A 24,071-nucleotide genomic window follows, 5' to 3' on the forward strand; every position below is an offset into this window, starting at 1 on the left:
TCATTATTTTGAAACTGCGTCCCTTAATCAGTGGAATAGTGAACAAGATCGCAAAGAGAACTTGATCAATTGGTTCAAGGGCCGAGGGTTGGCAGATGGAGTTTAATGTGGATAAATGTGAGGTATTGCATTTTGGTAAAACAAACAAGCGCAGGGTTTATACAGTAAATGGTAGGACCCTGGGTAATGTTGCAGAACAGAGAGTCCTAGGGGTTCAGGTACATAATTCTTTGAAACTTGTGTCAGAGGTAGACAGGGTGGTGAAGAAGGCGTTTAGCACACTTGCCTTCATCGCTGAGCTTTTTGAGAATAGCAGTTGGGACGTCATGTTGAGGTTGTACAGTACGCTGGTGAGGACACTTTTGGAGTATTGTGGGTAATTCTGGTCTCCCTGTTACAGGAAGGATATTATTAAGCTGGAGAGGGTTGAGAAAAGATTGACCAGGATGTTGCCGGGAATGGAGGGTTTGAAATATAAAAATAGACTGGAAAGACTGGGACATTTTTACCTGGAACTTGGGAGGTTGAGCGGTGACCTTATTAAGTTTTATAAAATCATAAAGGGCATAGACAAGGTAATGACGAGGGTCTTTTCTCCAGTGTGAGGGAGCTCAAAACAAGGGAGCATATGATGAAGGTGAGAGGAGAAAGATTTTAAAAAGAACATGTGGGGCAACTTTTTTTACACAGAGTGTGGTTAGTGTGTGGAATGTACTGCCAGAGGAAGTGATGGGTGCAGGTACACAAAAAATGTTTAAAATACATTTGGATATGATCATGAAAGGAAATGTTTGGAGGGATATGGGTCAAATGCTGGGAAATGGGACGAGATGAATTTGGGATATCTGGTCGGCATGGACTGGTTGGACCGAAGGGTCTGTTTCCACACTGATCGACTCTATGACTCTAACGCCAGATTCCCCAATGAGGGGGAAACATCCTTTCAGCGTGCATTCTGTCAAGTCCTCTCAGGATCTTATATCCTTCAAAAAGATCACCTCTCATTCTTCTACAGGGTACAGTCTCTCATCACACTAGTATTTATATCAGCCACCTCTGTCCTCCTCAACAGTTTGATTCAAATAAACTTTAGACATAGAGAGATTCTGGGGTGGAATGAGATCTTTAAACTCATCCAATTCATACGAGTCCGAGGATGGCCAATGCAGCCACCCTGAGAGTTTTGATTCCTAATCAGTGGAGCAATGGTGACTGGATCAGAGCAAGAAGGAAAGGAAACAATTTCAGGCGTTGTTGTTCCCCCAATTCTAAACTGAAATAAAGAATAGTTGGTCCTCATAGACATGGACAAAATCCAACAAATACCTGCAAGATCCTGGGATACCATGAAAGGTTCATCTGGAGCCAAGGAGGCTGTAATGGATGGATGTGTTCACTTTCAGCAGAATATGAAATAATCAGTTGCTGTAAAATGGAGCTGGGGCTCATTCTCAAGCCACATGCTGTCTTGGGCTTTGGAGCCAGAAGACATAAGGAGGAAACACATCTGATACATTTGGGTTAGGAGCAGGATTAGCCACTTGGCACCCGCTCAGCCATGTCCAACCATCAAAGTGGATCTGATTACTCTACGTTGCCGCTCCTCCTGATATTTCACTCCCTTGTACTTCAAACCTCTATCGCTTCCACCTTAACAAAACTCAAAAACTCTGCTCCAACTGTCTTTGAGGAAGAAGGTTCTAGAGAGTTGTGATCCTCAGACTTCACAGAAGGGGAAATGGGACATGTCATGTGACACTTCAGAGGAACGCTGCTAACTTGGGGCAATAGAGAAACAAAACAAACTCAGGGGAGGTGCTCAATGGATAATTGATGTTGCTTGTTGCATCCTATTTTGCAAGAATTAAAATGAGTCCCTACATTTGAAGCACAGGTAGACATCTCGCAACAAATTTCAATCTCTGCAGATTTCATCCAAAAATCGCTTGAGCTCAGCTCCTCTTGGTTAGTTTGGGGAGCAGTGGGCACACAAACACCATTGATTACAAGTGTCTTCTAGTTCAAATATTTGGTATGTAATTGATTGTTTGAATTATTTATCTTCTCCTCAGTTAAGTCATAGAACTAACAACACAGAAAAGGTCCTTCAGCCCATCAAGTCTATATTGGCAAAAATATTCCGGACCTGCTCTTATCCTGGTTTCCTGCACTGGGCCCATCGCCTTGAATGTTACAACAGTACGAGTGTTTGTCCAAGAACTTTTTAAAAGGATGGGAGGTGTCCCATTTCAGCTCCCATCCCAGATTCCCAACAGCCTCTGGGTGAAAAAGGTTTCTCCTTAGAGTCAGCGGGAGCTCGATGCTCCGTGTGGCTCTGGGTTTACGTGTGGTACCTGTATCTCTGATGCACAGTCCTTACTCAAGATGAGGGGGTGTGAGGACTAGTCTGTGCTATGGACCAGCCTCCACTGTCGGCAGTGTTCTCCCAAGGCACCATGTTCAGTTGCACACAGCAGTTAAAGGGACAATGCCTTGAATATTATGTAAGAACCAGTCTGCCATTCTGTGAAAGCCTCTGCTCAAAATATGCCAAATGGTATGTTTTGCAAATTACTAAATGATTTTGAAATGCAGCCAACAGTCAACAATAAAAGCCCGGCTGTGTTTGCTTCAAAAGAAAACATATTTTTATTTAATATAAAATTTGCATACCTGGCAATGTACTTCTGGTAAATATTCGCATCATCAGTAATGGCACCTGGCTTCTCTGATGAGAGTCCGTTCCTGTGTTTTTGAAAATAAAGGAAAAGGAAGGTTTGATTTCAATAAGTTTCATATTTCAACAAAAAATATAAACTGACAGGATGCCTCTGACAGTCAATGCTCATTTCATGGTCTGTCTTTCTGTCTGAGACTCACACGTGACAGGTTCTGGATGTATAAGTGTCTAACTATTGAAACTTCACCTCCATTATGGATTTAAAGCAGAAAGATTATGAGAACAATTCAGGACAGATTTTAACCCTTCAATGTCTCTCTTCATCTAAAATTAGAACCAAATACAGACTGAATGACTGGGAGTAGGGCTTATGATAAAGGGCTTATGCCTGAAACGTCGAATTTCCTATTCCTTGGATGCTGCCTAACCTGCTGTGCTTTAACCAGCAACACATTTTCAGCTGAATGACTGGGAGCCAAAGGTGAATTCAAGGTAGCTTCATGATGAATTGAAGTCTCACGGTATTTTTGGGTGCATCCTTTTATTAAGACTCATTATTATCCAATGGCAGTCCACATATCTTGGGATGATTCCCATACACACAGATGGTGAATGTGCAAAATATCTGGAATTGTTTCAGGGAGGAAACTGAATGAATGAGTCAACATGAAGAATAAATGGGTGTGTGGCATTGCAGGTGTGTAACTGATATTTTATCGCACAGATGTGAAATTGCAGGACATAATCCCAATGTTGGCGCAGGACATCAATTGAAACCTAATTCTTACATTGATTTTCTGTGTTCTGATGTTGACATGTCTCAATTCTGCTTCATGTGGTGATGTAGCTTTTTCAATGACAATGTTTAAAAGTGAAACAAAAACAGAAATTGCTGGAAAAGCTCAGCAGGCCTGGCAGCTTCTGTAGAGAGAAATCAGAGCTAACGTTTTGGGTCTGGTGACCCTTCAGAACTGAGGAAGGGTCACCGGACCTGAAACATTTACTCTGTTTCACTCGCCACAGATCTGCAGTTCTTTTGGGTTTTAGAAAATTCTCTTTTCCCTGATAATTCAGTGCCCCAATGTTCCGTGAACACCTTCGCATCCTGAAACCTCCAACCACACCTGAGTGCATACCATCAGAACCAGGGGGTCGTCCAAAACTGACTGACATCTTTAGCTGGACAAGGTGCTTGAGGAGGGGGTGAGTCAGGAGTGGTACCACGCCTGAAATGTTCTGGGAGAGGCCAGGGATCAGTCCCCACCCAACCCCCAGCTTCCTGCTTCAGGGGTCAATCACCTCTACAGTGTCAAGACCATGCACTGGAACGGAACTTGACTCAGCGATTTTTGAGAGGATTTGTGGATCATTCCTACCCAGGCACCTGGCTCTTCAGTTTGCAATCTGCTGACAGAATACTGAGAGGCCTGGACAGAGCAGACATGGTGAAGATGTTTCCACTATTAGGAGAAACTAGGACACAAGACCAAGTCAGAGTGAAGGGACAACCCTTTAGAACTGAGATGAAGAGGAAATCTGTTAGCCAGAATGGGGGAAATCTGTGGAGGCCAAGTCATTGAGTGTTCTTAAGACAGAGATAGATGGGTTCTTGATGAGTAAGGGGATTGGGGGTTATGGGGAGAAAGTAGGGCTTGAGTAACATATCAGCCATGATGGAATGGCAGAACAGACCCAGTGGTCTAGATGGTCTAATTCTGCTCCTATATCCGATAGGTTTATGATCCAATCTTGCTGGGTGACTGTTAGTAGCTGACTTACTCGTCAAAGCACAAAGACCAGCTCATGGAAATACTCAACTGGCTACAAAGTGCTTCAAGACACTCTGAGGATGTGCAAGGCTCTATAGAAATGCAAATCCTTTTTTTTAATGTGGGTTTTTCCACCACACGAATAGAATGGCAAAATCCACCCGTATTAGCACACCCCAAACTTTGGAACTCGATCTGTTGTTCAGAAACAACCATGACCTGAAAGAGGTTCAGCTCCAACCTCCCCTCCCCCACCGTGAATCCACATGGTGTGTGAAGGCCTTTGTACTTAGTTCCCTCCCACCTCGCCACAGGCACACTCCCCTCACGCTCTCCCACCGTCCAACAGATCACCCCTCCCCCCACCAGCACACCCCCACCCACCATCCAACAGCTCCCACACACCCCACCTGCACACCCCCACCATCCAACACCTCCCCCACACCCCACCTGCACACCCCCAAGCCACTATCCAACAGCTCCCCCACACCCCACCTGCACACCCCCACCCACCATCCAACAGCTCCCACTCCCCACCAGCACACCCCTACCCAGCATCCAACAGCTCCTCCACACCCCACCTGCACACCCCCACCCACCATCCAACAGCTCCCACACCCCACCACACACCCCCACCCACCATCCAACAGCTCCCTCACACCCCACCAGCACACCCCCACCCACCATCCAACAGCTCCCCCACACCCCACCAGCACACCCCCACCCACCATCCAACAGCTCCCACTCCCCACTAGCACACCCCACCCACCATCCAACAGCTCCCACTCCCTACCAGCACACCCCCACCCACCATCCAACAGCTCCCACTCCCCACTAGCACACCCCACCCACCATCCAACAGCTCCCACTCCCTACCAGCACACCCCCCACCCACCATCCAACAGCTCCCACTCCCCACTAGCACACCCCACCCACCATCCAACAGCTCCCACTCCCCACTAGCACACCCCCACCCACCATCCAACCGCTCCCACTCCCCACTAGCACACCCACCCATCATCCAACAGCTCCCACTCCTCAGCAGCACACCCCCACCCACCATCCAACAGCTCCCACTCCCCACCAGCACACACTCTCTCTTCAAATTGACACGGCACAATCGTCCTCTTACCGGTTTACTGCAGGTACATTCGAACTGGGCAGCCTTCTGCAGAGAAAATAACAAACAGAGTTGAACCTTTTACAAATACTCTTGGAGATACTTTGCTGTTCCTGTCTCTTTCCTGGCCAGCTGCTATTCCTGGGCTAGGTTGACCCAAATGGTCGATGAATTTTAACACCAGACTCCAGGGAGCATCCTCTGCAACTGAATTGCTCCCTTGGTGTTTGGTTTTCACAGGAAGCAGCTGGTTGGGTTTTGTGTTCCATCCTTCATTGTTAATTCACTGCCACTTGGCTCCAAGTTTCATTCTTAACCCCAATGAGAAGGACCAACATGTGTCAGAGGTGAAAGGTCAAACCAGATTGCCCGAGTCAGAAGTCACATGACACCTGGTTGTAGTCATTCAGATTTATTTGAAATCACAAGCTTTCAGAGCACTGTCCCTTCGTCAGGTGAAGTTACCTAAAGACGGAGCCGTGCTTCGAAAGCTTGTGATTGTAACTAAACCTATTGGACTATAATCTGGTGTCGTGTGACTTCTGACTTTGCCTGTTCCAGTCCAACACTGGCACCTCCACACCCTCTTTTTCCATGGCACATCAATAATTATCTTCAACTGAAAGGGAAAGTGTATTTGATAATGTAGTGTCTCCTTAAAATTCTGAGCCAATATATTTATTTCAATATACGTGCAGATATGAACAAAAGTGAATCTGGAGTGTGTAAACTGAATGGACAGGATCTGCTGAGTTTCTCAGACACATAGCTGAAAATTCCCATCTTTCAGGTTAAAGCATTGCGGGAATTGTGAGCAAAATAAAAACGCTGGCAAATCCTTCCAGCTGGAATTGACGGTCAATGCCGGAGGAGTTAAACTCATTACAATAATTTTTCGTAGCCGTATTGCCACAACCATAAATTGCAATTACAGTAATGGAGCAGTGCTCGAAAAGGTCATGAGCAACGGCTGAGCAATGGGAGGACCCACTTCCTGAACTGATCATGGTTAAAGCTGCAGAGCTTAAGTGTGAGCTCAGTAAGGATCACAAATTACGTACCCCGCAGAGTCATCCAATGAAGTTTCAGTTTTGGAAAGGCGGCTGTGGGAGAGATAAAAACAAAGTTAACAACTCTCGCGTTTGACTTTAAGCTGAAAGTCAGTAAGTGTATGACACCTTTTCAGTCACAGGGACCTCATTAAAACATCAAATGACAGGAAAGTTAAAGCACTGTTTCAGAGATTATTTGAGCTGTCACTGAGATCCCGAGAGACCTTTTCTGCTCACTGCCCAGTCTCCCCAATGCTGAACAACCCTCACAGGACTCTCATGTCCAGCAGACACAGGAGGCAAGTATTACCTCCTCCATCAGAAACGTAAAGATTAAACACCCATATGAAGGTGCTGCATAGAATGTGCCATTATAGGATGCATCATATAGAGTGCATAATGTACAACATTCATACAGAGTTAATCATGTGTCCTAAAGATTGCATCATATAGAATGAAACATATAGAGTACAACATATAGAATGAATTGCTTTGAATGTACTATATAATATGAGCTACATAGAATGTGTTATATAGAATGCATCATGTGGAGTGTGCCTTCTAGACTGTATCAGATACAATATGTCATATAGAATGCTGGATAGAATGGGCCATATGGATGATGTCACGGTGAACACATGGTACAATAAGCTCCATGCTGAATTGGAAGCAGCCAACCAGAGCCCCACCTTGCAGACAAGTTACCCCTGGCCCAGGATCCTGCTGCACAAACCAGGGTGAGCCAATCACAGCTTTCCAACTCTGGGAGTGCACAGTGTTTACTGACTGTCCTATTCAGTGACTGACAGTTACCAGACCAGTCTTTCTACAAAGTATTGTAAACTCTAGTATCACATTGTCATGTCCATAATTCCAACAAATATAATAACTGTGACATCTCCTTTGATGAGAGCGGGAGAAAGTGAGGACTACAGGTACTGGAGATCAGAGTTGAGAGTGTGGTGCTGGAAAAGCACAGCTGGTCAGGCAGCAACCGAGGAGCAGGAGAATTGACATTTTGGGCATAAGCCCTTCATCAGAAAAACCTTACTACTCAACACCTGGAGGAAAAACACCTCATATCCCAACTTGGCCCCACTTGGGATCAATGTGGATTTCACCAGTTTCTTTATTTCCCTCCCCTCACATTATCCCAGTCCCAAGCCTCCAACTCAGCACTATCCTCTTGACCTGTCCATCATCTTTCTCATCTATCTGTTACACCCTTCTCTCCACTCTCTCACCTTCTCCCTCACCTTCATCTACCTCTCGCACTCACAGCTACCTTCCCCCCTACTCCACCCTCTCTCCCATTTATTGCTCAGCCCCCCAGCCGACAAGCCTCATTCCTGATGAAGGGCTTATGCCTTAAACATCAATTCTCCTGTTCCTTGGATGCTGGATGACCTGTTTTCTTGCCATGCTTGAATTGAATTTATTGTCACGTATACTGAGGCACAGCGAGTTCTTTACTGCACTACCCTCACTCCTTCTTTTCGGGGAATCAGTGATTCCTTCATTTCTCAGAAAAGTGGCAGTTCCTCATCTGCTGAAGGACCTGGAGTGACCAGCGACCCTGAATTCACTTTTATTCATTCACATATGTGTATCCCCAGCACTACTGCCAGCTTTACTCTCTCTTTACAAATCTGAAGAAGTGTCAGACCAGACTTAAAGCATTAACTCTGTTTCTCTATCTTCAGATAGTGCCCGGTCTACTGAGCATCTCCAGCATTGTCTGTAATTATGCCCCTCTGCTGTTGTGAAATTATCCAACATTCAGTTCTGGATGAACAGAAATCTCCTCCTACCGAATCCTGGGAAGACGGAAGTCACTGTTTTTGGTCACTGCTCCAAACACCATTCCAATAGCCACCGACTCCATCCTTCTCCCTGGCAACAGTCTGACTCTCAGTCAGTCTCTGTACAATCCTGGCATCATCCCTGGCCCAGGGATCACGTTCCCACTGTGTACCCAGGCCAACACTACGATGACCTATTTCCTTCTCAGTAACATTTCCCAACTCCACCCCTGGCTCAGTTCACCTGCTGGTGAAATCCTCCTTTAAGCCGTCATTATCCATAAGCTCAATGTTTCCAAAGCACTCCTGGTGTGCTCAGCCATATTCTGCACCCCACCCCCCCACCTCCAACCAGACAAGCCCCCTCCACAAATGTGTCATCAAAAAATTCCGCTGTCACCCTCTGAACTCACAGGAAATCACATTCACACCATCAACCGTGAGCTCACTGACCTACACTCGTTCCCAGGAAGGTGCTGGCTTAATTCGAAAGCTTTCCTCCTTGTTTTTCAAAGCCCTCCATGGTCCCAGCCCACCCTCCCCCCTCCCTATCTCAGGAATCTCCTCCATTTCTGAATCTTCTCCAGCTCCAGTTTGAATTGAGCCCCTAGTGGGGGCGGTGCCTTCAGGTGCCTTTCTCCCCAGCTCCCCAGCTCTCTCTCCCCATGTATGAGGCTGTTCCAAACCAGCTTCTTAGACTGAGCTTCCGATCCCAGAGCGGATATCTCGTTATGTGGGTTGACGTCATGTTTTGTTTTATAACACTGCTATGAAACACCTTTGGGGCATTATACCACAGGCGCTATATCAGGGTAGGTAGTTATTGATGTTGTTCTTTTGCTGACTAAACTGGTTGTCTGATTGATCGAAACCAGTTGGGAGTTTTTGTTCTCCTGGGCAGAGATTGCGGGTTCATGCGCAGTGGCCAGTTTGTGTGGACTTTAATGACTGGGCCTGGTTGACATGGAGATGTCCATGGAAAGACCTGGAAGGGAGGTGTCAAATGGAAGGAGAGTCAGTAATCCACAGACATCCTGCTTTGGTTGAGGGAAGTAGGGGTCAGTGGGTTGAGGGTGATCTGCTGCTGGGGTAGGGGTAGAAGGGGAGAGGTTTGTTCACCCCTCAGGGGAGGCAAAAGAGAGCAGTCAGCTACAGCCCCTTTGTTACTTTGGTCAAGACACAGAATGTGGGCTGTTTGGACTGGAATTGGCGGCTCTATTTCCCACCTTACAACAAGGGCAGCACTTCACAAACTGTACAGAAATACAAGGTTTTTGCCTGAAGTTGGTAATGCTGGGTTCTGTAGCTCCCTGAGACTGGTCACTGAGTCTGATTCAGACTGAGCGATGCCTTTTTTAAAAATATCATTTGAGTGTAAGAGCATTTGAGAAAGTGACTGTGTAACTCATGGACTCAATCTCGTTCTGAAGCCTGCCGGAAGGTGGAAGATGGAGAGTCTCTATCAGGAAGTTGCTTGGCACCATCTGACACTGATCTTCGGTGCAGTAGAACGTCATCCTTGGGCATCTGCTCCAGCTCAAAAGCTACTCAATGGTTCATCTCAATCTCTCTCTCTCTCTCACACCACACACACACAAAAACACACACACACATGCATCTCTCTCTCACACACACACACACACAGACACACACACACAGACACACACATCTCTCTCTCTCTCACACACACACAGACACACACACGCGCGCATCTCCCTCTCTCTCTCACACACACACACACACACACACACACATCTCTCTCTCTCTCACACACACACACATCTCTCTCTCACACACACACAGACACACACACGCATCTCTCTCTCTCACACACACACACACACGCATCTCTCTCTCACACACACACACACACATCTCTCTCTCTCTCTCACACACACACATCTCTCTCTCACACACACACACACAGACACACACACGCATCTCTCTCTCTCTCACAGACACACACACACACACACACACACACACAGCTCTCTCTCACTCACACACAGACAGCACACACACACACACACACACACACACACACACACACACAGATATACACACAGAGGTCTCTCTCTCACACACACACACCCACAGAGCTCTCTCTCACACACATTTTCACAGACACAGACATGCACACATATACAGATATACACACATACATAGACCCACATGCATAGACACACACATACATACATAGACACATGCACATATTTTGACACACAGGCATAGGCCCACACACATACACACAGACACATGCAAACACACACATAAACATATAAACACACACACACCCAAACACAAGTGTATGCAAACACACTGACATACGCAAACGCACAGACGTACAGAAACACACAGACATGCAGATACACACATTTAAACTTTCTGTTTCATCCAAACTGCTTCCATTTACTCTTGGGATTCACCATAAAGTTACAGTGTGCGCTGTTTCGTTCCCATTTGTCAGTCTATTTATTTCAAACTCCTGCACTAACGGAACAATCAAAAGAAATGCTACACAAACACGTTAACCGATGCTGCACCCGAGTACAGAGGCACACCGACATCTCTAGCCAGTCAGAATGATCAGCTGCCTGCCTGTGTGGATCTGTAAAGGTTAAAATCATTATTAATGTAATCAGAGAACATTTTACTAGCTCAAAATAAAATGGACCCTGTGCTTTGAGATGAAAACCAATTTTCAACATAATAGGCTCATTCATTTTGAATACAATGTGATTGGAATTATTTTTCACAGTGACGCATACACACTGATGCTCTACAATTTATTAGGGTGCACCGTTATTTACTATCCTTGCTGTTTATGTCACTTCTCTGCAGTGAAGTCATATCTGACAGGCTGGGCTCAAGATACACTGAAGCTTTGAATATCCTACTGGCCCCATTAACTGGTGAGCACTGATGTGTTCACATGACATTCCCCCTGTCCATTATCTTAATGATGTTTTAACTTAATTGGGTTTATCACCTTCACCAAAGTATTGGACAAAAGACTGCCCACCGCAGTTATTTGTCTGTTCTGATTTCTAATTGCCGTCTCTAGGTTACCTGGCACCTTTTCCCATAAGAATTTAAAGGAATTCATTATATTTTGATAAAATGGATGTGTTCAGGCCTAGTCAGCCCACACTGAGCCTGCTCCCACTGCTGAATGAGGCCCAGACAATGTGACCCCTTGCAGAGGGAGACTAGAAGAACTAGGTCTCAATAGGTTCGATGGGAGTCGGGGGGTGGGGGCAAAGGTCTTGAGTCTTTGGAGAACTCTTTCACAGAGAGCAGTGGGTGCCAGTCATTGAGTACTTTTAAGGCAGAGATAGGTCCTTTTGTTGTAATCATTCATGGGAATCTATGAGCATTGTTGACTGGGTCAACATTTACTGGCCATCCCTAATTGCCCAAAGGGTAATTGAGAGTGATATTGTAGGTCTGACCAGGTGAGGAGAGCAGATTTCCCTCTCTAACGGCCTGTAGTGAACCATTGGGATTTTTTTTAATGACAGTGGTTACCATTAGGACAGCTTTTCATTATCCATTTTATTTGCATTAATATTTTGCCCAGGTAGAATTTGAACTCTAAACCCCAGAACATTGGCCTGGGTCTCTGGATTTCTAATCCAGTGACATTACCGGTACTACCCAGCTCTCCCTTGACTAAGGCCTGGCTGTGGGTGGGAATGATGCTACTGATGCTGCAATTGGGATGGCAATGATCATCGTGAGTGGCAGCACACACTGGATGGGCTGACTGGCCTACGCTGTTATAGCACCACCTCACCCTCTGATTTCCTTCTCCCTCATGAGGTGGCCTCATTTTCATTTACGTCTATCTCCGTGATTGTCTTTGTCTGTTTGAGGTGACAGACTGTTCCACATTCTCTCTGAGGAACGGAGGCAGCGGTAAATCTCTGGGTTAAACCCCAACCAAAATCATCTGATTGGAATTACAACCGCGCTCAGTAACACCCAGACATTTGAAACATAGCAAATTTGGGGCAGGGGTAGGCCATTCGGCCCATCGATCCTGCTATCCCCCCATCCAATGCAACCATTGCTGATCACCCAGCTCCATCCCCTGTTCCTGCTTTCTCCCTTTGATGCATCTAGCCCAGAAAACCACATCTGGCTCCTTCTCAGAACCGACTGGATCTGGTGAATGAACGGGCAAAGAATAAATCTTACTTGACGGTGGAGACAGTTCCGGTGGTGATGGAGTCGGTCTTGGAGAAGCTGGATTTCAGGAGGTCGGTGCTGCCGAAACTGGTGGAGGTGGGCGACTCGGTGCTCATGGTCCGGGCACACGGGCTGCTGGACAGGGGGGCAATGCCAGGGTTGGTGGGGGCCTTCACCATGGCCAACTTCTGGATGTTTTTGATGTCGTACTTGGACGGACGGCCCACCTTTCCAGTTTTGAAGGCGATGGCACCCCCCATGTCCGGGTCACCCTCGCCCGGCTTGAAGAGGTGCAGGTACTTCACATTTTCCAGGTCGTACTTCGACGGCCTCTTGTAGCTGTTGCCGTTCTGGGGCCGGATGCTCTCGCCGATCTTCAGCTTCTGGATGAAGTAGTCGTATTTGGAAGCGCGGGAGAGGAGGCCGTGAGCCGAGGAGCTGGGAGGGGCAGCGGGGGCAGTGGGCTTGGCATCGTGGCGAACGGGGGCTTCCTGCCCAGAGAATTGGCCTCCAGCTGGGACTGGGTCCTTCCCTCCGAGCGTCCGGGTGCTCGAATCCTCAGCTTTGGGAAGCGGGAGCAGCCGAGGCAAATGCTCCCCCGCCTTGAGTTTCCGGATGTATTCCTCGTATTTGGAAATGCGCACCCTCCGAGCTAAGCTGTCCTCGCCTGGGGAGGCCGCTGGGTAGGTCTCTGAGGTAGTGGCGTTCAACTTGTCAAAACTGATCTTCTTGGCCAGTTCATCCCTGACGTTCTGGTCATCATAGCCAAACATCCCCAGGAATTCATTCATCGTGGTTGCTGCATAGTCATGGAGTGTCGATGTCTCCCCTGGGGGTGTGGGGTGTGTAGGGCAGGGATGGGAAGGGGGTGGAGATCAAAGAGTTAAACATTGCAGGGACATTCAGCACAGCTCTCCAGTTTTACAGCTGCTAAATTAATTTGTAAAAAGTAATTAATACAGGGGCAAAATAAAGGGAGTTCATCAATGTCAGGAAAATCAATTTCGCTAAATGTTCGAGTCAATGGCTTCTCAGTACATTAAACAAAGTTTTCAAAATGCTCTCTGCTCATCGCTTGACTCTGTCTGTACAAAGTCATCTTCTCTGTGCTGTGGCTCGACTTGTTTTAATGGTGCACCCGGTTTATAAAGGACACATTTCGGGGGCTTTCCTCACTAAGTTGTTCTTAAAAACCCCGGCAATGACTCATCAGAGAAGTGAGCGGATCCATTCTCTTTCCGCCTCACAGTTCTGTTTGCGGACTGCAAAAGGAAACTGTTGTGTTTTCAGAAATCTGAAGCTGACCGGGCTGATGGGCAGCGTGGGAATCGAGGGGACGCTGGCAGATAACCCAATTCCTCACTGGTTTTCCCTCTCTGCTGTAGTCGAGGAGGGACTCCCCCTCCCCGTGATGTTTGTGCCAAATGTGAGGATCCTCCAGGATCCCCGGTAAATTTGTGGACAGTCAGTGTTGCCAATTCCGACTGGATGTATTTTCACATGGATCTCCCAACCCCCACAACCCCCTCCTGGGTTACACCCACCTTTTCTCTCCTTCACCTCCCATACTTTCACAATCAATCAATAAAAATATTCAAGGTGAAGAAACACACCATTTTGTTTAAATGTTACAATTTCTCAACTTGCTCGGGCAGATATGAAAGATCCCATGGCATCCAATTGGACATAGAACAGGGAGGACCCCTCAGAGATCTGCCCAATGTTTATCCTTCAGTCAGGATCACAAGGTGGATGGTCATTATCCTGTTGATGTGTGTGTGAATTTGCAGTGTGAACATTGGCTGTTATGTTTCCTACCTGACAACAGTAACCACGTTTTACAAAGTACTTCCCCGGATGGCCAGTGGTCACAAAAGGTGCTATATAAATGCCAGCTCATGTTCCTGTCCATGCCTTCTAGCTTAAGTCTCACATCCTGGCGAGCTGGCAACTGGACTTGAAAGGCAGGTTCATAATTTTCCTGTTGTGAAACTTGAAAGGGTTCAGAATAGATTTACAAGGATGTTGCCAGGGTTGGAGGATTTGAACTACAGGGAGAGGCTGAACAGGCTGGGGCTGTTTTACCTGGAGCGTCAGAGGCTGAGGGGTAACCTTATAGAGGTTTACAAAATTATGAGGGGCATGGATAGGATAAATAGACAAAGTCTTTTCCAAGGGGTTGTGGAGTCCAGAACTAGAGGGCATAGGTTTAGGGTGAGAGGGGAAAGATATAAAAGAGACCTAAGGGGCAACATTTTCACACAGAGGGTGTTACACAGAGGGAATGAGCTGCCAGAGGAAGTGGTGGAGGCTGGTACAATTGCAACATTTAAGAGGCATTTGGATGGGTATATGAATAGGAAGGGTTTGGAGGGATATGGGCCGGGTGCTGGCAGTTGGGACTAGATTGGATTGGGATATCAGCATGGACAGGTTGGACCGAAGGGTCTGTTTCCGTGCTGTACATCTCTATGACTCTATGACTCCTATGTTATTCAACGGGACAAGAGAACTTTGCCCTTTGTCTGTTTAACAAACAGTGATAAGGACCCGCAAAGGAATTCTGCATCTTCCTTTGATTGGATAATGAACTCTGAGCCACAGTAACCAAGCCCTTTCAGTGCTGATCTTGGTGGGGACAGTGCAGGATTCTTTCTGAACTGCCTAGCTACTGAAGGAGGGAACTGCTCAGGATTCATGTGCCAAATCTGGGGAGGCAAAGATGGAGTAAAGCTGTGACCAGGGAGATCTGCTATCTTCCATTTACCCATTGACTCCCCCCTCCCCCCTCCTCCCAGTGCCCGCTTTCCACATGAAGAACAAGAACTGGGAGTGAAGAGAGATGAAGAGCTCTTTGTTACTGCAGAACAAGCTGCTACCTTCAGGTGGCAAGTATCAGAGACTATGGACATCACGGAATATGGGACCAGCACAGGACAATGCCATTGAGGTCAATGAGCAACCATGAACCAGAATGGGGAAGTACATACATGGGGCTGAATGGTCTACTCCTGCCTCTAGGATCATCTTTGAGGAGAAGGTTAGCTCATAATTCGAGCAGAATTCTTCTCAAAGAATCCGTACAAATCTGGAAGCAGGCTATTCAGCCCATCAAGTCTGCAATGACCCTTCAAAGAGCATCCCACTCAGACCTACCCTTTCCCTGTAGCCCTGCATTTACCCATGGCTAATCCACACATCCCTGTGGATAATTTAGCATGGTCAATCCACCTGACCTGCACATCTTTGGGCTGTGGGAGGAAACCGGAGCACCCAGAGGAAACCCACGCAGACACGGGGAGAACATGCGAATCCCACACAGTCACCTGAGGGTGGAATTGATCCTGGGTCGCTGTGGGGCAGCAGTGCTAACCAGTGAGCCAGCTTGGCATCCAACATTAGGAATGACATGGGTTCTCTTTAATGCAATAACAGCAAAATTGATTTCACCAACGCCTCCCTCATCCTGCCTTAGGTATGACAGCTGGTGACACTGTTTTGGGAAGATATGTGTAAAATTTTGTCACCAGGAATTTCAAAACCCTGAGAGTTTTGGCTTGTAAGGAGCAACCAGGAGGGTGGGGAGAGGAGAGTTATTAAAGCTGACAGCTGTCACAGTCCATCATTGTGTTTTCGAACAGTTTAACATGTAAAGAATAATTGGTGTGCCTCCAACCTTCTGACACATGCTCTCTGAGTACAGCTCCATGTCAGAGAAGGAGGATTCATAAGAAAATCTCTTGAATCTAACTCAACGTTACAGTTAGAAGACAAATCAAAACACCGTTATATTGCCGTCTTGAAAATATCACATCACCATCAGCATTTCAAACTAGATTTTCATTAAAGACAAGAGCTTCTCTCCTCACATGTTCCTTCAAGGCACAGCTGGTATTGCATTATCTCCTCGGATGGTGAGGAACAGATATTCAGGGTGGAAAATCTTGGGGAATAGTTGGAAATCCAGTTGTTAGTCAAGCCAGGCCAAGGGGCCTTAAATGTTGCAACTCTGTGAAACAGATAGAGCACCGAACTCAGTGCTCCACTCATACACCCAGGAGCCATCACAGCAATGCTTCAGACACACTTTTTAAAATTAATTTGCAGGAGGTGGGCATCACTGGTGAAACTAGCATTTCTTGCCTGTCCCAATAACACTGACTGGTTTGCTGGGCCTGGGGCCGTATCAGGTGGGAGTTATGAAGGAGCCAGTTGGCTCTGGATTTGGAGTCATGTCAGACTGCGTGAGCGGTAAATGGAGGAGACAGTGGTGGGTGACTGGATGGCTGGTCTGCATTTCAGAGTGAGGTTAACAGCATGGGTTCAATTCCTGCATCAGCTGGGGCTATTTTCCTTCTCAACCTCTCCCCTCGCCTGAGGCATAGTGATCCACAGGATAAACCACCGCCAATCATAGAGATATACAGCATGGAAACAGACCCTTCAGTCCAACTCGTCCATACTGACTAGTTACCCTAAATTAATCTAGTGCCATTTGTCAGTATTTGGCCCATATCCCTCCAAACCCTTCCTATTCATACGCCTGTCCAGATGCCTTTTAAATGTTGTAACTGTACCAGCCTCTACCACTTCCTCTGACAGCTCATTCTAGCACCACCCTCTGTATGAAAATGTTGCCCCTTGAGTCCCTTTTAAGTCTTTCGCCTGTCACCCTAAACCTATGCCCTCTAGTTCTGGACTCCACCATTCCATGGAAACATCTCTCTCTAATAAGAGGGCAGCATCTGGGACTACAGCAACTTTACCTGACCTTATCCTTTGGTGGCAGTGCATTAGATTAGTAATTCCAGGTCAGAGTTCTCACCAAGACAGCTGGTGAAATTTGAATTCAATAAAAATCTGGGATTAAAAGGTAGTTCAAAAATGACCACTCTCAATTGTCATTAAAATCCACCAGGTTCACTCACGTCCTTTAGGGAAGGACAGCACTCAGTCTGGCCTATATGGAATTCCAGACCTACAGCAATGTGATTGACTTGTAAAAGCCCTCTGAAATGACCCCATTAGGGGCAACAAGAGATAGGGAAAAAAATGCAGGTCTAGCCAGTGATGCTCATATTCCATGAATGAATGTCAAAATTCAAAAGAGGCTTGCTGAGTGGTTAGCACTGCTGCCTCACAGCACCAGGGACCCAGGTTCGATTCCACCCTCAGGCGACTGACTGTGTGGAGTTTGCACGTTCTCCCTGCGTCTGTGTGGGTTTCCTCCGGGTGCTCTGGTTTCCTCCCACAGTCCAAAGATGTGCAGGTTAGGGTGGATCGGCCATGGGAAATTACCCCATAATGTCCAGGGATGTGCAGGCTGGGTGGGTTAGCCATGGGAAATGCAGGGTTACAGGGGTGGGGTCTGAGTGGGATGCTCTTTGGAGAGTTGGTGTGGGCTTGATGGGCCAAATGGCCTGCTCCTACACTGTAGGGATTCTAAAATAAAAATGCTATTAGTGATCGAGGTGAGTTTTCAGCAATCCAATGGTTTCAGGATTACTGTAATTGACAGAAGATTTCCACCCTGGATTTATTTAAATAACTGAATTTATATTTCCAGTTACCACTGAGGGATTCAAATTTACATCCCCAGGTGGTTTGCCTGTAACATAACTACGAAGCTGCCTTTCCCTTGTTAAATCTGTCCCTTGCTTCAACCAGCTGAATGTAAAATGATAGGTGTTTCCCTACGCCAGCTGCAGACTCTCAGTAACCAGCAGAACCCGAACAGCAGAAAGTGAGTAAAGGAGAAGTCTGGATCCACCTCACCCACAAAGTGCTGCAGACTCTGGGTGAGCTAAAAACTCCAAAACTGGTACGTATTTGATAGGTGAGGGCATTAAGACAATAGACAATAGACAATAGGAGCAGGAGTAGGCCATTCTGCCCTTCGAGCCTGCACCACCATTCAATATGATCATGGCTAATCATCCTTAATCAGTATCCTGTTCCTGCCTTATCTCCATAACCCTTGATTCCACAATCCTTGAGAGCTCTATCCAACTCTTTCTTAAATGAATCCAGAGACTGGGCCTCCACTGCCCTCTGGGGCAGAGCATTCCACACACCCACCACTCTCTGGGTGAAGAAGTTTCTCCTCATCTCTGTCCTAAATGGTCTACCCCGTATTTTTAAGCTGTGTCCTCTGGTTCGGCACTCACCCATCAGCGGAAACATGTTTCCTGCCTCCAGAGTGTCCAATCCTTTAATGATCTTATATGCCTCAATCATATCCCCTCTCAGTCTTCTAAACTGAAGGGTATACAAGCCCAGTTGTTCCAGTCTTTCAGTGTAAGGTAATCCTGCCATTCCAGGAATTGACCTCGTGAACCTATGCTGCACTCCTCAATAGCCATAATGTCTTTCCTCAAATTTGGAGACCAGAACTGCACACAGTACTCCAGGTGTGGTCTCACTAGGGCCCTGTACAGCTGCAGAAGAACCTCTTTGCTTCTATACTCAATCCCTCTTGTTATGAAGGCCAGCATGCTATTAACCTTCTTCACTACCTGCTGTACCTGCATGCTTACCTTCATTGACTGGTGTACAAGAATACCCAGATCTCTCTGTACTGCCCCTTTACCTAAATTGATTTCATTTAGGTAGTAATCTGCCTTCCTGTTCTTGCCACCAAAGTGGATAACCATACATTTATCCACATTAAACTGCATCTGCCATGCATCTGACCACTCACCTAACTTGTCCAGGTCACCCTGTAATCTCCTAACATCCTCATCACATTTCACCCTGCCACCCAGCTTAGTATCATCAGCAAATTTGCTAATGTTATTGTTAATACCATCTTCTATATCATTAATATATATTGTAAAAAGCTGCGGTCCCAGCACTGATCCCTGCGGTACCCCACTGGTCACTGCCTGCCATTCCGAAATGGAGCCATTTATCACTACTCTTTGTTTCCTATCAGCCAACCAACTTTGAATCCAAGTTAATACTTTGCCCTCAATACCATGCGCCCGAATTTTGCTCACTGAAAGTTTGCTCATTAAGGGTGATACAAACAAGATAGGAAGATGGTATAATAACATAGAGAAGCTGTGATCTGATTGAAGAGCTTGTGGAGGTGCTGAATGGGTTTCCTCTTGGTCCTACCTTCCTAATTATGGGACTAAATTCAGTTTTCCAAATACTCAGCTTGCTTATTAAATAATACTTGTAGTTTTTTTATTAATTCATTCATGAGACATAGGCGTGCCAGCCCTTATTGTCCATCTCAGTTAAGAGTCGACCACATGGTGTAGAGTCACATACAGGCCAGGCCGGGTAAGTGGTTCTCCTTCCTTAAGGGACATGAGTGAACCAGACGGGTTCACTCATGTAGGGATCTTGTGGATTTCTGAGTTGGTGTGGGGCACGGTAGTGAATATGTTCACACTTCCATCAGAAGGATGTTTTAAGATGGGTAGCGAATCAAGGGTCAACAAAACAAAAACGGAAATAGCTTTTATCTGCCGTGAATCAATGATGCGGAGAAGGAGATGGTGGAGTGAAAGCAATACCTCAGATTGTTCATCGTGGTTTTGAATGTGTCCTCTTTCACCATTTGAAATATGACAATACATTAATCCTCACTTGCCTGGAGTACAGAATGTGTCAAGGGACAGATTGAGCAGTTTAAGCCTATCCTCTCTGGAGGTTAGAAGATTGAGAGGAGATCAAATTGAGGCGTAGGAGACACTAAAGGGGATTGACAAAGTAGATGTGGAGAGGGTGATTCCTCATGGGTCAAAGAGAGGTCATGGTAGCGTAAGGGACAGCAGATTTAAAACAGAGATGAGGACAAATGACTTCTCTCAAAGGATTATGAATCTGTGGAATTCACTCCCCCCGAGAATGCAGTGGATGCTGGGAGTATATTAAGTAAATTTAAGGAGGAGATAGACAGATTTTTAATGGGTAAGGGGTTGAAGTGTTATAGGGGAGCAAGTAGGAAAGTGGTGTTGAGATGAGATCAGCCATGATCAGATCAAATGGCGGAGCAGGCTTGAGGGGCTGAATGGCCGCCTCCTGCTCCTTGTTCCCATGTTCCCGTGTTCAGCGAGTCGCGTTCTGAAGTAACTGAAGCTTTGCTTTTGGTGCAGGGGGCTCAGGCACACAGGTCAGGGGAACATAAGGTATGCAAAGCCTCATGGCCTCTTAAGGCTTGAATTCAGCAAGAATAATCTGTTCTGACAGAGTGTCAGATAATCTTACTTTAAAAATAGTGTAAAAATGTATTGACCTTATCATATTTCCTCACAATGATGTCATCCCCTGCCTTTAGCGACCGGGGTTTCGGATAATTCCTTATTTCTGTATCAGAGGCCAGTTGGAGAGAAAGTGTCACTGAGAGCATTAAATGAAGTACCCTAATCTTTGCACTTCAAGCCTGCTAACTCCACTGTGAAAGGTAGCCCAGAGCCTGACTCTAACCAAAGCAGCTCAAATGGCAAACAATTAGAATTGGGCTCCCTCCCTGCCATTTCAACACAAGCTAAGAAATCATTTCTCCTTTCAAGTAAACTCCATCGCTGAGCCCGATGTTCGGTTTCTAGATTATTTTTGTTCTGATGCAATTCTTAATTGTTGTGAGACTTGACATTCAGGAGGAAGTCCGATATCAGAGATGTGCTAATTATAGTTCTGATAATTAAGCGTTCATACCCAAATCTTTGAGGGGAAAAATGCGACAGAAATGCCTGTTAGCATCAACACCTTACTGAGTTGATTTTGTTGGTCAGCAGCCAGTACAGTGAATGCAGAAATCTATCACCATATCATGCGTCTCCGGTCCATTTGACCAATGTGCACTTCCTCCTTTTGATAACACACCTCACCGACCTTCACAAAATTCAAGGGACCCGTGGATAGGGGCTTTGAATGTGTTTAATCCCAATCCTTACCTCGTTGATGAGTCTTGTTGAGAGTTCAAAACCCACAAAATCTTACTTCTGTCGGATGGATTACTTAACATAAAATTAATGATATGCATGATGCCATGCCCACACCTATATCCAGGACATCTTGTCAACATGCACTTTGGAAATGTAGACTTAGCATGTGGAACAGGTTCGGCTAAAAAACATTGGAAATAATTCATGGTGCAGCTTTTAATCCCTTCAAAATTTTATCTCTTTCACAAAGAGTCAAGTTAGCCAGGTCACTCAGAAGTGTCTCTTTTAGCCTCAATTATGTTTGGATTTCCTGTGTCAGAACAGCAAAGAGATAAGGCTTTTCACAATAGCAAGAGGAGTTATATTTATCAAGGTGCCTTATTATGAACAAGTGGGATCGTTCTTCCTAATTATTTTCAACTAGCAACAAGGCTAAGTGCCCCATCTTAGCAAAACCTCATTAAACCAGAACTAACATTGGGAGTATATTTGTCAAAAAATGGGAGGTGTTGCTCACCTGAAGAGGCAATACTGGCTTGTCTGATACTGGCTTCACTGGAAGAGTTGTAACCTTCCTCTTTCAGTCCCACTTCCTCAGAGTCTCTGTCATCCATGTAACTGCCATCGAGTGAGCCTTGAGCTCCATCATTGTCCTCCTCATCACTACAACCTTTGGGCTGCACCATGTAGACCCCTTCGGGGGCGATGTACTCACTATCACCGGCCTTTATTAGCCTTTCTTCACCACGCTCCCCATGTTCGTCCATGTATTCCCCATTCACCCACTTCTCTATTGCTTCCCGCCTTTTCTTGTCCTCCTCCAACTTTTGGATGTCATGGAGTCCATCGGGAGTGTCAGTGTCCCCCTCCTGGTCGCCATGACGCAGCCCATCAGCACTGTCGTTCTCTTGAGGTTTGTGGTCTGGCTCAGTCTGCTCTGCCCCAAAGTTGTAGTCAACCTGCCGACTCAGCTTGGCACAGATAGCATTCAGCTTTAAGCCTCCTTTCCTCTTGGCAGCCATCTTGAGATTTCCTGAGTTGTCTTCAGTGCATAAACTTCACTCACCTTCGATTCAGCGAGCCAGCAGGAAATCGGAAAGAAAGGAAAGACATGCTATGAATCTTCACAGTCTAAAACAAACTAACAAGTATAAATCAGTTTCACACTTACCAAAAGGACGTGAAATACTGTCATTCCATATTATTGGACCTTTACAATAACTTTGTTTTGATTAAGAAAGGCCTATACTCTCTGGAATTTAGAAGAACGAGGGGAGATCAAATTGAGGTGTTCAGGACGATACAAGGTGTGGATAAGATAGACACGGAGCAGATGCTTCCTCTTGTGAGGCATTCTTGGACAAGAGGTCATCGTCTTAGGGTAAGGGGCAGCAAATTTAAAACAGAGTTGGGTCTGTGTCCCTGCTGTACACTTCTCGGACTCTACTTCTCCCAAAGGGTTGTGAACCTGTGGAATTCACGACCCCAAAGTACAGTGAATGCTGGGACAGTGAGTAAATTTAAGGAGGAGTTAGACAGATTTTTAATTAGTAATGGGTTGAAGGGTAGTGTGGAGAAGGCAGGAAAATGGGAGTGAGGAGCATTCAGGGAGAAAGTGAGGTCTGCAGATGCTGGAGATCAGAGCTGAAAATGTGTTGCTGAAAAAGCACAGCAGGTCAGGCAGCATCCTGTTCCTTGGATGCTGCCTGACCTGCTGCGCTTTTCCAGCAACACATTTTCAGCTGTGAGGAGCATTCAGCCCTGATCAAATGGCAGAGCAGGCTCGATGGGCTGAATGGCCTAATTCTGCTCCTATACCTTATGAACTAAGATTCAAGCAAATTGCACAAAGCAACGCTGTCAGAGTAATGCAGGAATGCAAACGGAAAGTGCTGGAGAAACTCAGCAGGTCTAGCAGCATCTTTGGAGAGTGGAACAAGGTTAACATTTCAAGCCTTGTATCACTTCTTCAGAAAGCTCTGGAAACACTAACTCTGTTCCTGATGTCACCAGAACAGCTGAGTTTCTCCAGCATTTTCTGTTTTTATTTCAGATTTCCAGCATCTGCAGTACTTCTCCTGTACCATGGTCTGACTACACCAGCCTTAATCAGAACATCTGACTAAAAGGCATCATTGTGGCGATGAAATGATCATCATAAAAATTTGAATAAACAAGAGCCATTCCCTACTACTTTGACCAATGGCTTCCATTCATCAACACTCAAATCTAGCTTTGATAAATTTCTCTAATTCCTCTGATGATCCCGGGAAAAGACGCGACGGATTTGGTACGTTTGTGGCTTTTTAAAACTATTTTCTCGGCCAGTTCCACTCCCTTGGATGTAAACGACACTGTAGCCTCATCTACCTGTGGGGAAACCATGTTTAATGTAATGTACAGCTGAAGAGCAATATAGGGAGGAGATAGCTCTGCTTGCACATGTGGACTCCACAATGCATGCAGAATGCTTCTGTTATATCATCACATGCAACATCAGTAAGTAACACAGAAACAAAATTCTACATTGTATGGCACTAATAGTAAATTCCTGGTA

At 46.0% G+C, this 24,071-nt stretch overlaps 1 protein-coding gene across 1 annotated transcript in view; it reads right to left on the reverse strand.

Annotated features, from left to right (window-relative positions):
- The window catches only part of casz1 (castor zinc finger 1), a 129,358-nt gene that overhangs the window by 53,050 nt on the left and 52,237 nt on the right, over positions 1–24,071 (reverse strand). The window contains exons 2-6 of the mRNA XM_060851972.1: positions 22,032–22,580; positions 12,624–13,443; positions 6,631–6,672; positions 5,582–5,617; positions 2,674–2,745 (exon numbers count right to left, since the gene is read on the reverse strand). Coding sequence (XP_060707955.1) covers positions 2,674–2,745; positions 5,582–5,617; positions 6,631–6,672; positions 12,624–13,443; positions 22,032–22,536 — 1,475 coding nt within the window. The 5' untranslated portion in view covers positions 22,537–22,580. The remainder of the gene's footprint in view (positions 1–2,673; positions 2,746–5,581; positions 5,618–6,630; positions 6,673–12,623; positions 13,444–22,031; positions 22,581–24,071) is intronic.

Source organism: Hemiscyllium ocellatum, chromosome 37 (genome assembly GCF_020745735.1).
Source record: "Hemiscyllium ocellatum isolate sHemOce1 chromosome 37, sHemOce1.pat.X.cur, whole genome shotgun sequence".
Lineage (NCBI taxonomy): Eukaryota > Metazoa > Chordata > Chondrichthyes > Orectolobiformes > Hemiscylliidae > Hemiscyllium > Hemiscyllium ocellatum.